At 42.7% G+C, this 18,623-nt stretch overlaps 1 protein-coding gene across 3 annotated transcripts in view; it reads right to left on the minus strand.

Annotated features, from left to right (window-relative positions):
- CDK6 (cyclin dependent kinase 6) overlaps positions 1 to 17,722 on the minus strand; it is a 141,351-nt gene extending 123,629 nt beyond the window's left edge. For 2 of the 3 annotated variants that reach the window (XM_075082829.1, XM_075082827.1), the window contains exons 1-2: positions 17,535 to 17,722; positions 14,967 to 15,457 (exon numbers count right to left, since the gene is read on the minus strand). In XM_075082829.1, coding sequence (XP_074938930.1) covers positions 14,967 to 15,199 — 233 coding nt within the window. In that variant the 5' untranslated portion in view covers positions 15,200 to 15,457; positions 17,535 to 17,722. Of the gene's footprint in view, positions 1 to 14,966; positions 15,458 to 17,416; positions 17,499 to 17,534 lie in introns of those variants that run through there. The other variant, XM_075082828.1, reaches the window with a different exon arrangement.
- Positions 17,723 to 18,623: the final 901 nt, after the last annotated feature.

An 18,623-nucleotide genomic window follows, 5' to 3' on the forward strand; every position in this document is an offset into this window, starting at 1 on the left:
AACAAGAGCTACGGCCCTGGAGCTTTTCCTTACAGTACATTTTAGTTTGAGAGCCTCACCATCACCCCAGGTCCCTGCAGCAGTAGGAGATTCGTGAAATAAAACTCCTAAGTTATGCCAGGAAGCTGACCTCTACCATTTTACACAGGATATTAAATAGACCCCAGCTGTCTCCACTTAGAAATGACTTAGTTCATATGTTTTATAAAGGTCCATTCAGCCACTTTCTGAGTTATCACAGAATTGAAGTGACTCTGTGAAGAAAAAAGTGAAAATTTCTGGTGATTTCCCTTACCTACTTTTCATGCAGGCATGTCTTGGTTTTCAGACATCACAACTAGCATCTATATGTCCTGAAATAAGAACCTGTGTCTGGATTAGGAAAATATTTGACCGAGAAATAACTGCCTCAAGTCCATCTGGAAGAAACATACACAGTAGAGCATTTTTTTCTTCTAAATCCAGGAAGACACAGTAGCCTTCATTTCCATGAATGCCTCTGTACGCACACCCCTACTGTATATGACTATTCACCTAAGCACAGTACATTCCATGTGATTTTACTCCAGAAGGCACAGAAGTGACATGGATTTAGATTTTCCAAAGCACAAGAACACTTTTTCAAGCTTGTGAAAACAATGGTGATCAATATATTAGAAATGCCATGATAATCATGTCCATTCAGAAAATTTTAGGTCCATTATTTCAAGAACTCAACAGTCTTTTTAAGAAAAGCCTCCATTTAAAAGCTGACAAGATGATACTGCAATATTTTTTGTATAAAGGATGTGCTCTGGGATGAATGGGTTCCCTAACTGAGTGAATAATGCAATTTAAAGATGGCAATTTCATGCCTGAAAGAAGAGAGATCAAAGTGACCTTAGATTTCACAAGATTTGAAAAATTAAAAAAGGGTCAATATCAAAAGAAGACACATAATCTTATAATCTAAATATTCCTTAAAGCCTTTAAAAATACGTATTTGTACTGCATGCAGGAAGAAGAAAAACCATCTGTTTCAAAAATCAGTTCTGCTGCTTTTAAATATTGACATCCCCTGTTCAATTGCCTGCTGCAGCACTGTGCCCCAGTTAAGTTAAGCCATTCGATGTTTACACTTTTGGATATTGCCTGGGCTCTTTGCCACTCACATCAGGCTTTATAATTTTAATGTACTCTTTCCAGAATACATTTAATAAAATCTACTATTTTATTATACTTAGGAGTGAGATGACATTTCGGTTCCAAGTTCCAATTTCAATGTCATGTAACTTCTTTTAAAAGCAATTAGCTTTCAGGATGGTTTTTTTCCTGCCTTGCCCTCATTCCCTTTCAATTTTGTCTTTTAACTTTAAAGAATAAAATTGTTCAGACATTTTTAAGGCACAGACTTTGAACTAATTGAAGTCCTACACGTCTAACAATCCTCATCCATGCTACAAAATAATAATTCTGAACCTCCTAGTATAAATGCAGTCAAATCTTGAAATTTTCATGGTTTTTCTTTTACACACACACACACACACGTAATATGAATATCCGAACAGCTTAATAGAGCAGCTTATTTGCTTTAGTACAATCATATTGTCTCAGTAGTTCCATAATAAAAAAGCTGTTTTCAAGACTTGTAAATCAAGCTATAAAAGAACTAGCTCCAAAAGACATTCAACATAAAAAATGATGGACCAGAATCTGTTAGCATTATTGATTGATTTTAATTTTGCAGCCTATTACCGTGCAACGTGGGCTGACATGTTTTGAGATTATGGAAAAATGAAACTTTAAATTCAAAAAAATTATTCCAAAAGACAAAGGTATAGTACCACTGCTTTCCAAGCACTCTAATCTTGGATAATTCAGAGTGGAATATAAGTTAGAAACCAGAATTTTCCAACTACTTGCAATTGTACAATAAAGTAATTTGCTTGAAAGGCATTTGAGGCAATGAAACCACGTGTAGCACCAGAATTTTACCAGCAATGAGATGCTTAGCCCACTTAGTGGCAAATCCTGTGTGAGACCAGTATGGCAGAGTGGAGGGAAATAGAAAAATACGCAAGAGAAACTACTTCTGACAAAACTTTGAAAGGTGCCTTAAACCACTCGTAGGCCGCATGGCTGGCCATAGCTAACACATCCAACACACATCTTCAGCTACTCCTCCCCTTGTAAAAGATTAACAAGTTCTGACCAAAATGGCTTCTGCTGGAGGTTAACGTTGGGTACAGGGTAATTGCGTACAGGCCATGCCCACCCATTCCAGCTACATCCTGTGCCTCTTAGTACTTTAATGCCAAGCGCAAACTAGAAGCAGATTGTCTGAAGCCAGCCCATTTCACAGAAACCCACACTCTGCTATTAGGAAAAGCACATAATTCTTACCAACTGATAAAGTGTCTTGCACAAACTCTTACCAACAATCCGTATACTATAGATTTTGGTAAAAAAAAGAAGTTTCCCTATAATACTAATTTCTTATTCAATTACCTTCTCCAATTTCTCATAGTTCAAGTGCCCTCTGATTTCAATAGTAGCTTTTTGTCCCGCGTCCCGTCCCCCAGTAATCTCCTATTTCCTTTTGTAACTTCTCTTATTTGCTGTACAAAATCCCTAGTAGTGTTTCCACCTTCAAACTTGGACCATACTGACTGGCATTAATCTCATCTAGCTGCAGCAGGCTAGAGCTGGGCGTCTACTCTGCATTAGCCACGCGGGCTCTCTCCACAGCCAACAAGAGAGAGGCAGGCATTTCCAGAGGGCAATTAATTCTGCTCTGGGGCGGTACCGAGGGTGAGCGGGATGAATTATTCTCCAAAAGCAGATCCTGCACTCACTATGGGAAGACTCTAAATGACTAGGATGGAGCACGCTTTTAATACTCAGATGGTTAAAGTTAAACATCTGCTCACAGTTATCTTACATTCCTGTTCTACCTTTTTATGCATGGGTATGAGCATCTTCTGTGCATCCATCATGATATACTGAGCAGAGTCATAAAAAGGAGTAGACAAAGTTTGGTGTCTCCCTTTGACATTCCCCATTCCTCCAGAGAGTTTGAAGAACCCATATGTTTAAATTGTCCTGCTATATCTAGTAGCCAGGAAGAAACTATAGATCCAAGGCAGCAGCCAGGATTTCCAGGGGCTGGACAAGAGCATCACACCAGGGAAAGGTGTATGTCCCAAGTAACAAAATGTGTTGCTACAAACCTCTATTTAAGTACCTACCATGTTAAATCTAAGCAGTTTCATATCCTTCCTCTTGACTGTTGAATTTTTTATTACCCCCTGTTCCTTACTCTTTCTTTTCTAAAGCCTATTGTTACTACATCGAGTTTGGGAACCATCCCTTTCCCAAATATATCAGATTAATTATTGTGGTTGCTATGACTGTATATCTTGACTATAAGAATTTCTTAAACGAGCTACTGCAAGTTACTTCAGGCTATGCAGAGAGAGAGCTCTTTTCCTTGCACTCCAGGAAAAGCTCCTTCACTGACGGCATCTGTAAGTTTTGTCTTTAAACCTTGTCTCATTTTTCCATTTTATTATGAACAGTGGTTGAAATTGTCCTTTATTACTGTTTTAGTAAACTTAGTTAACTTTCCAGCTTCTTCCAGAATTATAAGCTCAATATCCTTTCACTGATCTAGAGGATGGCAGAAGATTTAAATTTCTTTTTATAACTTAAGTTTTGTTTCTGCAAAATGGTCTTGTCCACTTTCAGCTTTGGGTTACTGGAAACCAAGCAGTCCTTGAAATTTATTTTATTAGGGACATCACAATATCCTATTGATTTGGGCCATTCCAATATACTTAAAGTGTCTACTAATGAGACTCCTTCATCAGTGTTATCCACCTACCTGGGTTTTATCTATAGCCACAAATATCTTTCATTTTTAGTCAAATGGGTTACCTGACTCTTCGGTGCAACTCCTAACTATTCTTGCTGTTGTACTGCCGTAGTCTTTAGTTCTAGCCTCATTCTGTTTGGGTTTTTTTTTCACTGCTGCATAAAGATATGCTTTTGAAATAACTGACATCTCTAAAAGATGTTTTATTTTGACCAAATAAATGTAAAAGTAATAAAACCTTCTTGATTTCTTGAGAAGAGACACAGCAGGAATAATAAGCAGCAGAAAATTCAGCAATGCCAGGTAGCTCTTTCTTCTTTTTTAATGATGTTACAAACGTAAAGGCAATGTGATGAACAGGATTCCACCCCATGAAAAGATATAGGTGCTCAGTTCTGCAGAAGTACTAACTTATCTGGGCCCTTCCAAGAATGCCAAATCTTTTAAGTTTAATGAGACATTTAATTCTGATTTCAGACTATAGTCATTGATTCAAACCTGTCTAGTTATGGGTATTATTGCTTTGATCAAGACTTGTTGCTCAGCGTTTTAAAGCAGAGATAAACATTAAGGCAACAAATTGATTTGAGATGTCTGTGAGGAAACCACAGAGATAAGTGGGTAGTCCTATCTCTATTAATAATCTAGAAGGTTATCTAAGGATAAACAACACAATTAAAAGTGCAGATGCTGCTCAGACTCTATGTTGTAAAGATCACAAATACAAAGTATGCTGTTAGATAAAATTAGCAAAATGAGATTCACCTTATAACCTACTTCCTACCAGAGAAAAATAATACAGGTCGTTAACTTTCACCGTCCCGAAGAAACCTGGAAATCAATAATAAAGGCTCTAGCACTGTGCTAGTGAATAACAAGTTAGACATAAACTTTCAATGCTGTACAGAAATCAGAATGTCTCTAATTGTAGCTATAGAAGCATTTTCTCTTGTAGAAAGGAGATGTACATAGCACTGAAAAGACCATGTATGTGATGTAACCTGGAGTCTGGGGGCAAGCACAGCATTGTACAAATTGCTTAGGTGACAACATAGACATCAAACATTTCAGAGACTACATACTAAGGTAGAGAGGAATTATTTGTAGTGCTAAAAGGGAATCTAATTAGGAGTGATGTTTCAGAGAGATGTTTCAGCAGAACCTCTGAGTCCATCTTGATGAAAAAACTCCCAATGAAAGAACTATTTTTATTCCCCAGTTTGGTAAACTCTGTAGTTGCAGCACCTAAAATCTGAATGGTAAAGTCACAAATGTGCGTGCCTGATGGGACACCTCTGCACAGTCCGCCTGTCCTAATGCATTTTTGTTCATCTTAACATTAGGAATTGATTTGAACATAATTCAGTTCGACATGAGCTGTTTGAATCAGTGTAGGTCTATGAACTTTAACTCCAACAGTGGAAACTCAAGCCTTAAATTTACAACTGCATTCTTGGATTAGCTGGAAGATGTGGGCGCAATTTCCCCATTAATAGCAAGTGTCAGGCTGCTCACACAGATGAACAGTTAACTGTGTATATTGGTTTTCAGAACATAATACAAGAATAACCAGAAGATCTTCCTTCAACTGTAAACTTCTGGTTAAAATATTGTCTATATGATGATCCACTACTGCAAAGTCAGAGCACTTAAAGATAAAAACCATCTTTTCTGGAGAATGCCATTCAACTGTAATTCACTGAAGGGCTGTCATTTGTTATGAGACACACTGATATTCTAGAGAGCCACAAGAGTTGTCTAGGAAAATTATTTGATCACCAGTGAGCGCAACTGAAAATTAAAAAACATACTACTGTAAATCTGAAGAATCTAATTTCATCTTTAATATGCAACGTAAAACCCCATCACAATATATTTACATGATGAGGAAAGGGGTAGAAAGTCAAAGGTAGGAGAATGACAGAATGTGGGAATAGTACAAAGACCTACTAAAAAAGTATACAATTTTAACATTGATACAATATATCTATGAGAAACCCACCATACTTCTATTTATATGCTGGATTTTATTAAAAATGCTGTTGCTAGGGATGTAGTTTTTTGTAAATAAAAGACTTTCATATCCCATATCTGTTTTTAATATCATGGAGGTTTTTTTAAATGTATGATTATGTATTTCTATGCGTTAAAAGTTTCAAATTTTTTGTAGAAACACTCGCAAGCAATACAATTCTGTATCATAATGAGTGAAAGTTAAATGTGACATTCAATGGCTTCACAGCCCTCCCTTGTTATGGGGAAGGAGCAGAGTGGGCAAAGTCCTCTAAGGTTGTTTCCCTTCGGTCGTAGCTGTGTATCCAAACCAGAACTCCCCCAAACATCTAAGCACAGTCAGTACATTCCCAACTCCTACTGCCAAGTTAAAATGAAAACGGTCTTAGTTCAGAAATGATTGAGGTGGTTTGCTCTAATCAAATTAAACCAGCCAAATGTTCTTTTCAAAGGTAACTGTCTACTCTGCAGCTGTATGCAAAATACCACATCAAACGTGAAAAAAAAAAAAAAAATAGTGATAGAATTCTATCCTTACAGTAGAACCCTGGCTCCACTGATGAAGAGAAACAAAAGCACCAGTGCAGCTAGGAATTACATTCACAGAAAGCTCCTAGAAATATGCTAACTTAAGAAACGGTGAACAAAATACTGAAATTTCCAGTTTATAATTAATTGATTTCAGAGAGAAGGGAATTATCTGACATTGTTAAACAGCAACAGACACCTTCAGATATTTATCGTAGTGACCACACTTCAAATAGATATTAAAAGACTAGCCAAAACTTCACATAAAATAGAGAAAAAAATCACATAGGCTTTTCCATTCTATTTCTCACTTCCTTTCTCTGTTTCTATAAAAACATGTAACATTCTGCACTGACTAATGTTGGAAAAGTCCAAACTCAATAGGTTTCATTTAAACCCAGTGTGATTCATCTGCACTATAATTGAATTTTCAGTCATTATATATGGGAAATTCCTGCAAAGATGAATTCATATGCAAGTTATTTATTTTTTTTTTTACTAAGAAAAGATCAGTCACTTGTTAATGATAATCCAGAGTGATAAGCAGTCAGTGTTTGTATGAACGCCTTTAAAACAGTACTGAACTTTTTGGCAAGTTTGTAAATTGTTTGCTAGGTATGTCATGGGAAATCTACCCCAGGGCAACTCCACCAATATCAGCAAATTGGCACGTTCCAGTACAACCTGTATTTAGGTATCTGAAATCATCATCTGGTCCTAAAATTATCTGGGATGCTTCTTAGGCTAGAGACTCATCTTTTTCTAAAACCCTAAAATGACATCTAAAGCATCATATGGAAGAGGTTTTATTACTCATATAAAATGTTCTTTTTCCACCTAAAGAAAATACAACCGTGGTGTTAGAATTTTAAGGCCTGATTTTAAAAGGATTATTTAGTGGAATATTTTCTTGTGAACATTTTCTAAGAATGGGACAAATTTTCAAAGGCTAAGAGTAAATAAATAAATAGGAACATCAATACAATAATTTGGATGCAATGAGGTATTTCGAAACAGTTCAGAAATCAACAGTCACGTTTCCGCTCTTTGATGATCATCTCATCAAAAGCTTCCCAAATGGAAAATGTCAAGGTACAAGATGGAAAAAACCACTCCTTGGAAAACTCTAAAGTGGTTTGTTTATTAAGGACAAATGTTTTATAGTTTAAAGGTATAGCTCTTAAATAATCATGTATGCATAATTTAAAATATTTTTTCAGATTATAAGAGAAATATATGAAGAACTGATATAAGAGGAGAAATTTTATCTCGAATGAAAAAGCACAGCTTCATTATATATGTATATGGGCAGAGTTATCTTTTGATAATGTTAGATCATTAAGAATCACCTTGTTCAGCAAAACTGGAAACCAACTAGATGTCAGATAATGAGTAAAAACCAAACGTTTTATATACAGCTACCAAGTTATGGAATGAACAGCAGCTTCTATTTTATTTAGGGTTATGAAACTTTATAAATTAATTTTAAAACTTTGGTACTAAATTAAACCAACTAAGAATTACTACAAATACCACCCTTGATGCCAAATTCATGTTACTGCTATATCAGGACAGCGATATTATTTATTCTGCATGATCTATTTTACCTTTTAATAGAAAAATTCTTGGGAAATAAGGCTTCAGTTAATAAATGAATAAGAATCAATATCTGTGATTCATATTCTTATGTACATTGTCCCTGAAATCTATTCAGAAAAAGATTTTAAAATTCAGTGCATACTTAATACCATAGCTAATTCTGTTCAATAATGCACTTAACATCTGTGCTAAACTTCAAACAGTGACTTAAATCCCACCAAGTGTACCTGAATGACTCTCTTAGTGCTTTGCTAAGTCACAGCCTCCATCCTACTCTCTTTCAAACACCTGGAAAGTGAGCACTTTCCTTCTCCCTGCTCTGTTCCACACTTCAGCCGGCGGTAGGTACCATGAAGCAACCTGTTAAGTCCCAAGTAAACGACTCTGGCCCTTTTGGTGGATGGGCCATCCACTCTCCTATCTTTCTCAAGGCTCAGTTTTGAATCCTGGACCCCAATTCATAAACCCGGGGGATGCTGATGTTTTGCCTGGCAGACACAGGCTGCCACCAGCAATGGTTTGGTTTCCTATTCTGGGCAGGACCCAGCAAGACCAGATCTCTCCAAGAACAGCATGGATACAACCATCCACAGATTTAAAGAAGGAAGGGAGCACTGGACATAATCTAAAATGACTAATATTTACTCACACAAAGACTAAAAACATGTTTTTTGTAAAAAGCTTAGATTGAGAATAAGATAAAATACTTTTTGAAGAAAGCTTGTACTCACTCCAGAAACTGAATTTCCTAAGGCTCAGAAGGCTATTCATATTCAGCCCTTCCTTCCTGACAAGCTCATATCTTGTCCTGTTTCTGGCAGACCATGTATTCAAACTAAATCATCACATCCATTACTAATAAACAATTAATATGGACAGGAAGAATATCACTTATTTTCCTTGTACGTGCTTATTCTGTGTATGCTAGGGTTGCAAGCAGACGATGACAGACCAGCATTCATGTGCAGTCACTTCTCAATGTCCTCTGCCAACTAAACAAACTTCTCCAAATCCTACCTACTGCCAAACCCTGTTCAGTGTCAGCCACATCATTCCCCTTTGCCCTCTTGCCATGAGAGAAGTTGTATTTCCAGGTAGGCAGTTCCCCTGCTCCCCAGGACCTTTGCAGTGTTCCTCCTTGCAGTGGCCGGTCAGTGCAGGGACCATCTCCCCCTCCAGCCACCACCACTCTCCAGCCTGGAAATGCCTCTCTCCCGCCAAGGCACTTCCCGTCTTCACATCTGCCTCGAAGACCATCCTGTTTGTGTTAGACTAAAACTGACTCTGAGGCTCATTCAGTTTTTCCTTCCCATTACTCATCCACCTCTTCTACCTCAGCTGAGAGTCATCTGCCACATTAATCCCTTCAACCTTGGCAAGTATCAAGTTCAGTTTCTTCTGCTTCGTTCCATCCCTGCATCTTATTTTACTCGTTCTGCGTGCAAGAAAATCCCTGTACCTAGCAATGCAGAGGTAACCATTTCTTTCTCTCCAGGGGCTTGCCAGATGCCATACGAGTGGTGCGACAGAAACATAAATTGTATCGCACAATACAGCGCACAGCTGATCCGTAAGAATGATGTCATACACTAGATTAACATTAGCTTGGCAGAAAAAGGAAGTGAGGAAGGAAGCAGAATTCACTGGAGGCAAACACCCCCTAAAATAGAAATGTTTCACTTGACGGGATGGAACATCTCAATGATTTTGAGAAGATCATCCTTTAAACTTAATAACAGTACAGTAATAAAGCCAGCAGCCAATATCACCGTCACCACAAACGGGAAAGCTACTGCATTTTGAAATTCTTTTCCCTCTGTATGTTCCCAAATCATTTCAGTTTAACAAACAGAACAAAGCAAAACAACTACAAGTTCAAACTGCCTTGCAAAAGGTTAGCTAGGTATTGATGAGCTGCTACAGATGTGTTCTGAATGCTCCATCAGGTTGGACAGGGTATTTTATGACGCTTATAAAGACACCTTCTAGGTATAACAATTTTAAGCACTAAGCCATTATACACTTCTGGGACCTTTGAGGAGGGGCAAGTGCTGGTCTTTACGTCAGGGCACATGAGAATGGGGGAGGCAAGTGTGCCCCAGCCTCTTCCCCCCCCCACTCAGGTTGCCAGGGGTCCATCAAGCTGATGAGGTCCATCAAGCACTCAAGTGCAAACCAAGAGGTAATGGCATGGACCACTGGCCTGCAAAAGCAGGGAAAAAGCAACATGACTGTATTGCTGTACCACAGAGGGCAGTTTACAGTGTCATTTATATTTCAGTGGATACAAAATAACATGAAACCTTGAACATGGCATAATTGTGAAAATACTCATAATTACTGGGTGTCCCTCGCACAGATCGCTATACCAAAAAGACTGAGGAATAGAGCTACACTTCCAGCTAGGCAGATCTTTCTCTTGAACCTAAGTCAATTAGCTGGCACACCTATTCTGCAAGCTAACAGGAAGGAAAGAACTAAGATTTTTTAATTCCATTTTGGTATATATGGCAATGATGACCTCGAATGGCAGGATTTCTGACACTTGTCTTTGAAATAATAATCCAGATTAGATTATATTCTAATACATTATACTCAGTATAATTTTGGTTATTTTAAAATTCAAGACTTACTAACCCATGAAAATACTAAAAAAGCTGTACATATCAAAAAAATATGAGTCAGGGAGCAAAAATATACAGCTTTCCAGGTTTGCTCTATTTGCTTAATTTTTAACACTATTAAAACTGTTAAATATATATATGTTAGAAAACAAGGATGGCAAAAATTATTCTGTCTTGTGTATCACCTTCCCAGAGTGCAAATTCACAGTCTGATGGATGATTAACATTAGGGGAAAATTATTCATCTGATTACCAGCAGGAGAGAGATAAAATGAACACAATATATTGCGGAATTTAGCATTATAATCACAAGAAGAATTTTTACAGATATATTGCAGCAGGGAATACTCCTAGTTTTACACACAGGAATTTCCTGAAACTAATATGTCATTTATTCCTGGCAAAGTCTGTCCTTTGTCTACATATATTTCATTTTTCCTAAACAGAACAGCACTAAGCTACGTAAGTGCTGGACCAACTTTTGCCAGATGTAACTACTGTATATAGTAAAGCTTTAGTAAAGCATTACACCTTGTTATCTGAAAGGTGAGCTGGAAAAGCACCTTAATCATCCTACCAGTCACAAAGGACGTTTCAATACCTACAACATACCTAATTTTAGAGCAATTCACAGTAAGATTTACTCTTGAAGATTCTATTTTTTACTTTGTTTTGTGAAGATGAATAGAACAGAGTAAGGTGTCCTGATGAAAGGGAACTCTATACAAGGGCAAAGGTGTACAGGAGAGGATTTTAAGCACGTACCAATCATCGTTTTAACTGTATTTTCCCCATGCCTTTCTGTATACTATTTTTGACAGTCTTACAAAATGTTAGATCAGTCCTCCAGGCCTTATTTACATTATAGTCAATAGTCCAGAGTCTTCCACTACCATCACTTTTCCGATGAAGATAAGACTTCCTTTCACTTCTTATCTTGCACCTTGTTCTGTTTCATTCTGCAGTGAAGTCTTATCTGACTTCATTATCTATTGTTATAAAAGCAACTGTGCTGCAAAAAAATGCATCTCTTTATTGTACAAATACAGAAATGACACACTTGGAGAGACGGAATGTGAAACAAAGCTCTCATAATTAGCATGGAAAAATATGATAAATATTTTGTTTTAAATTATTCTACGCTATTTAGACTTTTCTACTTTCTGGAGAAAATTCTCTTCCATCCCCACGGCCAAGCACAGCAAACCAGTTTTGGCTCCAAGCATTTATCAGGATTTTAGAGGAAGGGAATCTACAACCACTACGACAAACCTGGGCTGCAGTAGTAATGCTGGTCCTGCATCATGGTTCTGTGACCAACAAAGACATGGAGCTCCACCTCTGCCTAGCAAGTACTGGACCTTTTCCTTACCAAACTGTTCTTCAGGTTCAGCACCACTTCATGGAGACAGAGAAGCCCTGGACTGCTGAGCTCCTTGCTGTACTCTCTGGAGGTGCGTAGACCTACCATTTGAGTTCAGTGTGATGAGATGCGGCCTGTGATTTCTGCCACTGCTGTCAGCTGATGCCAGAGTAACACAGCAGAGCACAGGGCATTTGTGGATCATCTGGTTTGAAGTCTAAATCTTGACTCACAGAATGACTGTCGGTTTGCATTGAGCAACTCATGGATCACACATGCCATTACTCAGAGGTAACAGATTCGACATTATAGCTGCAGTTGTCACTTATTTCCCTCAGGCTAGTTGCCTGTAATATTCAAAAAAAAGTTAGATGTCCCCTCAACATTAAAAAAAAAAAGAACTGACTTCAAATATTTGTCCTGTTATCTCAGTGCTCTGAAAATGATGTATGCTTTAATCCAGTACGTAGACAATGCATTTGCCATTATTTTTATTTACTAGGCTGGCCACGATACCAGTTTCCAGAATGCCTGCCCAAACAATGAACATTTTTGTGAGCAAAATTTGTTCAATAATTAAGTACAGCTAGGTCAGCTGCTTAAAATTGCAGATCTTCTTTTACAGTATTTCCTTTTCTGAGCATATTTACATACTACAAAAACAGACCTTTAATTTCAATAAATTACAAACTCTTCTACTGTATTTTGTAATGGAACTGGGGCATTTAAATATTTTCAAATAATCTTTCATTGTAAGGATACGATTTCAGCCACTCCAAAGTGCTACTTACAGCTTAATCTACTCTACAGATTAAAAACATGCACAACAGAGATGAGTTTTTAAATAGCATTCCTCCCATTTTAGAAGAGATGACGTTTGAAACTGCTTCTTATATTCCCCTGCCTGTTTGTGGAAAAAGGTGTGCAGCCAAGGTCCCAATCATCCTGATACATCACAGCCCAACCCCTTGCATCTGAAATGCTGCTTATGGCAAAAGGTCAAGGCTTCACAACACCACTGTGAGGACCTGGAACGCACTTTCAGAGATTTTTATATTGAAACTACATTCTCATGTTGCTGGCTGAAATACTTACTGCTTGCAGATAATGAATTTTCATTCAAACTTGTAAAAATATTTTAAGCTTCAGTATGTTTATGCAACGCTATGTTGAGATTGCACTGCACTTAACCCAAGTAAAACAAGCTGCATAGTCAGTTCATGAAATAGCTCTTTGGAAAACAAGAATTTTATTTTTCATGATTTTGCTGAATTCAGGATTAGAAAGCTCTTAAAAACATTTTTTACTTCATATGGAAAGATCCCAATGCCAGAAAAACTCATAAGGATTGTTATGTTGAATTATTCCCAAACAAGGTTTACAATTTTCAAATATGTGAATGTCTAAACCTGGACAACTAAATCCTCGTTTACTCTCATAAATGATTGGGCTGGATTTCAGAGATTTTGAGAACTCTCAGTTATCTCTACTGCCAAGGAAGAACGTTGCGTGCGCTCCTCTGCAAACTAAGCCACTTGATTCGGTGACCAAATACTCCACGTTGTCCACATGAAGAAGCCCCCATTTTTGAAATTTCTTGACTAAGCCTTTGGCATTACAGGTGCCAGTCAAAATAATGGTTATTAGCCAAATTGTGGATTTGCTTGATTAGCAATGGAAAAGTGTGAGCTGCAGCCTCCATCCCATTGCTCACTGCAGTGAGCCTGATGAACCACCGCACTCCATTACCAGTATTTCAGAATGCACATGCTTTGCCCCTTCAGTTTAGACAAAAATGAGACTGTGGTATTACGCTGCCTTGAGATGGACAAAAATGAATTTATTTCTAGCTATTCGCTTTTGTATTTTAAATATTATTCTCTGTCTCACCTTTCCTCTTGCACCTACTAAAACCCCCCCATCTCAGACCCTGAAAGAGGAGGATCACAGCTACAAGTCATTTTGAAGGTCACCTCTAACTTCAGAGTATCTATTTCTCTAGGACTGAAAGAGGCTTGATGTTAATGAAGTATAAAATATTTTCTCTTTGCTATGCAATATGTGCATAAAACAATGCAAATAAGGAAATATTGTTAATACAGCACCATCAGCAAGATGCTGATTGGCTTCAGATCATTACGTGCCTGGGTATCTGCAAAGTGAAGCTTACTTCTTAAAGTTCATAATATTAACAAAAGATGCTTACAGGCTGCTGGAGGTTTCCAGCTATCGAAAAAGGTTATGGTAGGGCCAGCCTTACCATTGAGAGAATCTGTTCAAGAACACAGGTCATTCATCCGGGGTTTATGCTACCAACATGACAGAAAGGACATCCTGGGGCCATTGCCACCATTTTGCAAGCAAGGCCTGATGTCTGTACTGTTGCACTCTTCGTAGCATAATCATCAGCACATGGTGAAATTAGTACCAGTCAAACAGTATGCAACCGTACGGCCACCTGCAAAGCTTGAAGTCTTAAGGAATTACTTCTCTTTAACATGATAATCTGCAACTCCATACAAAAGCATCTAAAAAGGTAAAACGTACATTGCACTGCCACTCTCATATTCTTTGCGATTTCATTAACAAATAGAGCTGTTAAAAATCAGCTGCAGCTGGCAGAACTAATACCTGAGACAAAACCAGGGAGACGTTGGGGTTTTTTCATTCTCTCTGATGCCTGAGGAAATAGTGTATATATGGCTCCTTGCCCATCCACTCAAACACTTAAGTCACACACCTATGCCTCTGGAGATGGGTGTTTGTGTGTGTGGGAGGCAATGCACAGGGATGAGGTGAGGTCTGGCAGGCAGCGCCACGGCCTGCTGAAACCTCAAACCACACTTCATTTATACAGTTCAGTGCTCACTTCATCCACAATCCCAAACTAGTGTCCAGTCCATTTATGTACCCAAACTCTTGCTTGCCCAATTAATGTACTAAAAACAGGACCCCACTGATCGGGACACCTGCCCCGCTTCCTCACCTGACCACGTTGGGGTGCTCGAATGTCTCCAGGTGCCTCAAAACCGCCACCTCTCGGATGGTGGACAGCGGCATCCCCTCCTCGCTGGTCTGCACCCGTACCCGCTTCAGTGCAACAAAGCGACCTCCGTTCTTCAAGTCTCGGGCTTTGAACACCTTCCCGTAGGCTCCTTCCCCAATCTCAGCCACGCACTCATACTGCTGGTCAGCCAGGTTTGTGCTGTCCTTATCCATGCTGGCGCTGCTCCTCTTCCTCCCGTGCTGCAAGTGCCTCGGGGTGTCTCTCAGTCTCGCTTGCTTTCTGAAAACTAGTGCTTTGCTCGCGTTGCAGATATGCCACACACTTGGTACCTCTGCCAGAGGGGCAGTAGGAAGCTCTTGCCCTCCTGTTCTTGTTCCTCTTCTGTACAGGCCCCAATGTGCCTCCTCTTTCGGCCACCGGGAATTATCATACAGTCTTTGGGACCATTGTCTGCGTAAAGCCAATTAGATCTGGAAGACAAAGCAAGGAAGAAAAGTGAGTTTAGTTTATTTCATTACTTTGCATCATTCAATAAGTGAGAAAATTATGCTAATATAGTAGATAGCTACAGGCACAGCAAAAACATGGTGCAAAGGAAGAGGTGAACCACCAGGGTAACACATGTATCAATGTTCCTGCGTGGCTGATACAACCCTACACAGTTATCATACTCTGCACAGAAGGCTACAACACGCAGCTACAGAGCAACCCCATGCCGTGGGATTTTACTGAGCAATGGGCTGAATACGATGAGCCTGTGAGACGGAGATGGTGGGGATGGCAGAGCTAACTGCATGTCTGAGAGGAAGTCATGTCCAGGAACTTATGTCAGGGTTGCAGGACTCAACGGTTTCTTCAGCACAAGTGGTGGTGTCTTGGAAATATATCCCATGCTATAGTACTGTTACTTATTTATAAATGATAGCACTTGGAGGTTTCAGCCTCGATCTGCTCTCCCCTGTGATAAGCCCTGCACAAACACATTGCAAGAGACAAGTTCCTGCGTCAAAGCGCCTGTAGGGAGTAGAAATATGTAGAAGACGATAACAGTATGTTACCGAGCATTCTGTGCTAAAGGTAGATTCAGAAATGTACGCTTTAGCAAACTTATGAACATGCAAGTGTTTTGGCTGTGGAAACTGCTACTGCTGGATGTGTGACTGGCAGTTCCTTGCAGAACAGTGTGGTGAAAGATGGTCTTCAGGAACAGCACACTCTGCTCTGTAGTGCATGAGGCTGGAGAGCAGAAGCATTTCCTTCTGCGTCCAGTTTCATCCACACTTTCTGCAGGACTTGGGGCAAATCCTCTCCCCTCACAAAGCTCCACATGAATCCTCTCCTCTCCCCCTACCCCTTTTTAATATAATAATATCATGACCTCTGGGGCTGTAACCCTCTCCTACACTGCATTTTTACCGTGCTAGGATTAAAGCGCCCCAGATAGCCCGGTCGGGGATCCCCTAACTTGAATCCACACATAAAGCCGGAGGTATTTTCTACCTTTACGCTCATCTTACACCTTAGCTGCAGATGAAAAGCGCAATCTGAACGAAGCCTGTGCCCGCCGCTCATCGCTTTTCCCCGGCTGCAGCCAGAAGCATCAACCCTGCCCCGCCGACTTCGGCTGCCACCGCCAGCCGCCACCGCACCGCGGCCCCGCGCCCTCCGCACCTCCGCTCCCTCCGCACCCCCGCGCCCGCAGCACCCCCGCGCCCGCCGCACCTCCGCGACCGCGGCATCACGGCCCGCCGCGCCCCGTCCCCGTCCCCGCCGCCGCCGGGGGACACCTGCCCCGGAGCCCCCCGCCCGCGCCCCGCATCCCGCACCGCCCCACGCCGCGCCGCGCCGCTGCGGGAGGGCTCCCCCCGGCGGCGGGCAGCGGCGACGCGCGTGTGCGTGGCCGCGGGGGCGGCGGGCCTTCCTCGGCGCGGCCGCTGCGCCGGGTGGAAAGTTACCGCTCGTTCTCGCGGGGCACGGCAGGGTACCCGGGGGCGCCCCCCGGTCCCCATCCACCCTTCCCGCCTCGGCACCGAGCTCCCCTCTGCAGGCGCCCCACACGCGGCGGGGGACATTCGGGGAACCGCGTCCCCTCGCTTCCTCTCGGGCGACGGAGGGGGGGGGCCCGGCTCTGCTACTGGGCAGGACGCTGAGGGGTCCCCCGGGTGGCTCCCCGGGAGGGTAGCCGGGTAGCCCCCTCCCCAGCGGCCCTCTCCGCGGCCACCGACACGGGGGGCGCCCCCACGCCGACCCCGCGGGGACTGCGGCGGCACCGCGGGAGAGCTGCCGCCGGCCCCCGCCGCCGAAGGGGCGCGTCCGCGGTACCGTCCGCGGCGGGGTGCGCGGCGTGGGCTCCCCGGGCAGGGCGGGGGGCGGCGTGTGGGCCACGCCGCTTGGCCGGGTGCGCGGAGCACATGGGCGCCCCGCATTACCTGGTGTGCGCCACGGCCGCCTCCACAGCCACCAGATCCCCAAATAATCCTCAGCCCCGGGCGGGGGGGGGAGGGGGGGGGTTGGGGAGGGAGGGGGTGAGTCCTCCCTAAAACAAACCTCCCATTGAGCGAGGCGGGGTGGAGAGCCGGCCCGGGGTCTGCCCCTTCACATGGCGATGTCTCCGGCAGGTCCCGGCAGCGGCCGCCCGGGCCACACAGGTAGCTGCTCCGCGGCTCGGCCGCCCTCGGCTCGCATCCTCCTGCCGCCGCCGGACCGCACCTTGGCGCAGAAGGCAGCTCGCACTCGTCCCCCAAGCCCGCTTCTCCCGCCCCCACCCTGCCCGGGGAAAACGAAAACGCGAAATAAAAATCGCGGCCGGCGGTCCCCGGGGAGCTGCAGCGCCGCGACCGCAGCCCCGCCGGCCGCAGCCTGCCGGTGCGGGGCTGCCCGGGGCTCCGCGGGGCTGCCCGGGGCTGCTCGGGGCTCGGGCACCGGCCCTCGGCGCGGCCGCTGCCCCGCTGCGCTGCGCTGCCTCCCCTCGCTGGCTCCCTCGGCCTCTGCTCAGCCTGGGAGCAGCAGCAGCTTGCTTTTTTTTTTTTCCCCTCTCCTCAACTTTTTTTTTTCCCCTTGCTTTCCCACGCTGGCTGAATGTGACTTGACCCCGTTTCAAAAAAGTTTGACATAGTGCTTCAACATTTCCGCATTCCTCCCCGACTACAAAGGCTGCAGCCGCCTCCTTCTGCTTTCTGTCTCTGCTCTCTGTCTTCACACTCAATGAAATCCTTCATGTGCCTCTGCCAAAGGCAGCCGCATACCGCAAGGGTCGCCGCGAGCGCCGCGGCCAGGCACGGCCCCGGGCGAGGCGCCCCGGGGGGTCCCGGCAGGGCCCGGCCCCGGCCCCGGCCCCGGCCCCGCCGTGCTCGGCGCTGCACGGCCGCGGGCTCAGCCGGCTGCGGCAGCACTGAGGAGCCTGACTCATTCCTAGCGCTGGGAAATAACCCTTTGAGGGTTTGGGGTTTTTCCGCCCCCCCTTCCTGGGAAATAACCATAATTTTTTTTTTTTTTTCTCCAGAAAAACGCGGATTCTTCTGTGCTTTTTTGCAACTTTCTATTCACAGAGAGTGCAGAGCTCCGGCAGGAAGTAAGCGCTCATGAATGCTTTCGGGAAGCATCAAGAAACTTCGTTGCTGAAGAATCCCCCCCCAG

This window comes from Phalacrocorax aristotelis, chromosome 2, assembly GCF_949628215.1.
Source record: "Phalacrocorax aristotelis chromosome 2, bGulAri2.1, whole genome shotgun sequence".
In the NCBI taxonomy this organism is placed as follows: Eukaryota; Metazoa; Chordata; class Aves; order Suliformes; family Phalacrocoracidae; genus Phalacrocorax; species Phalacrocorax aristotelis.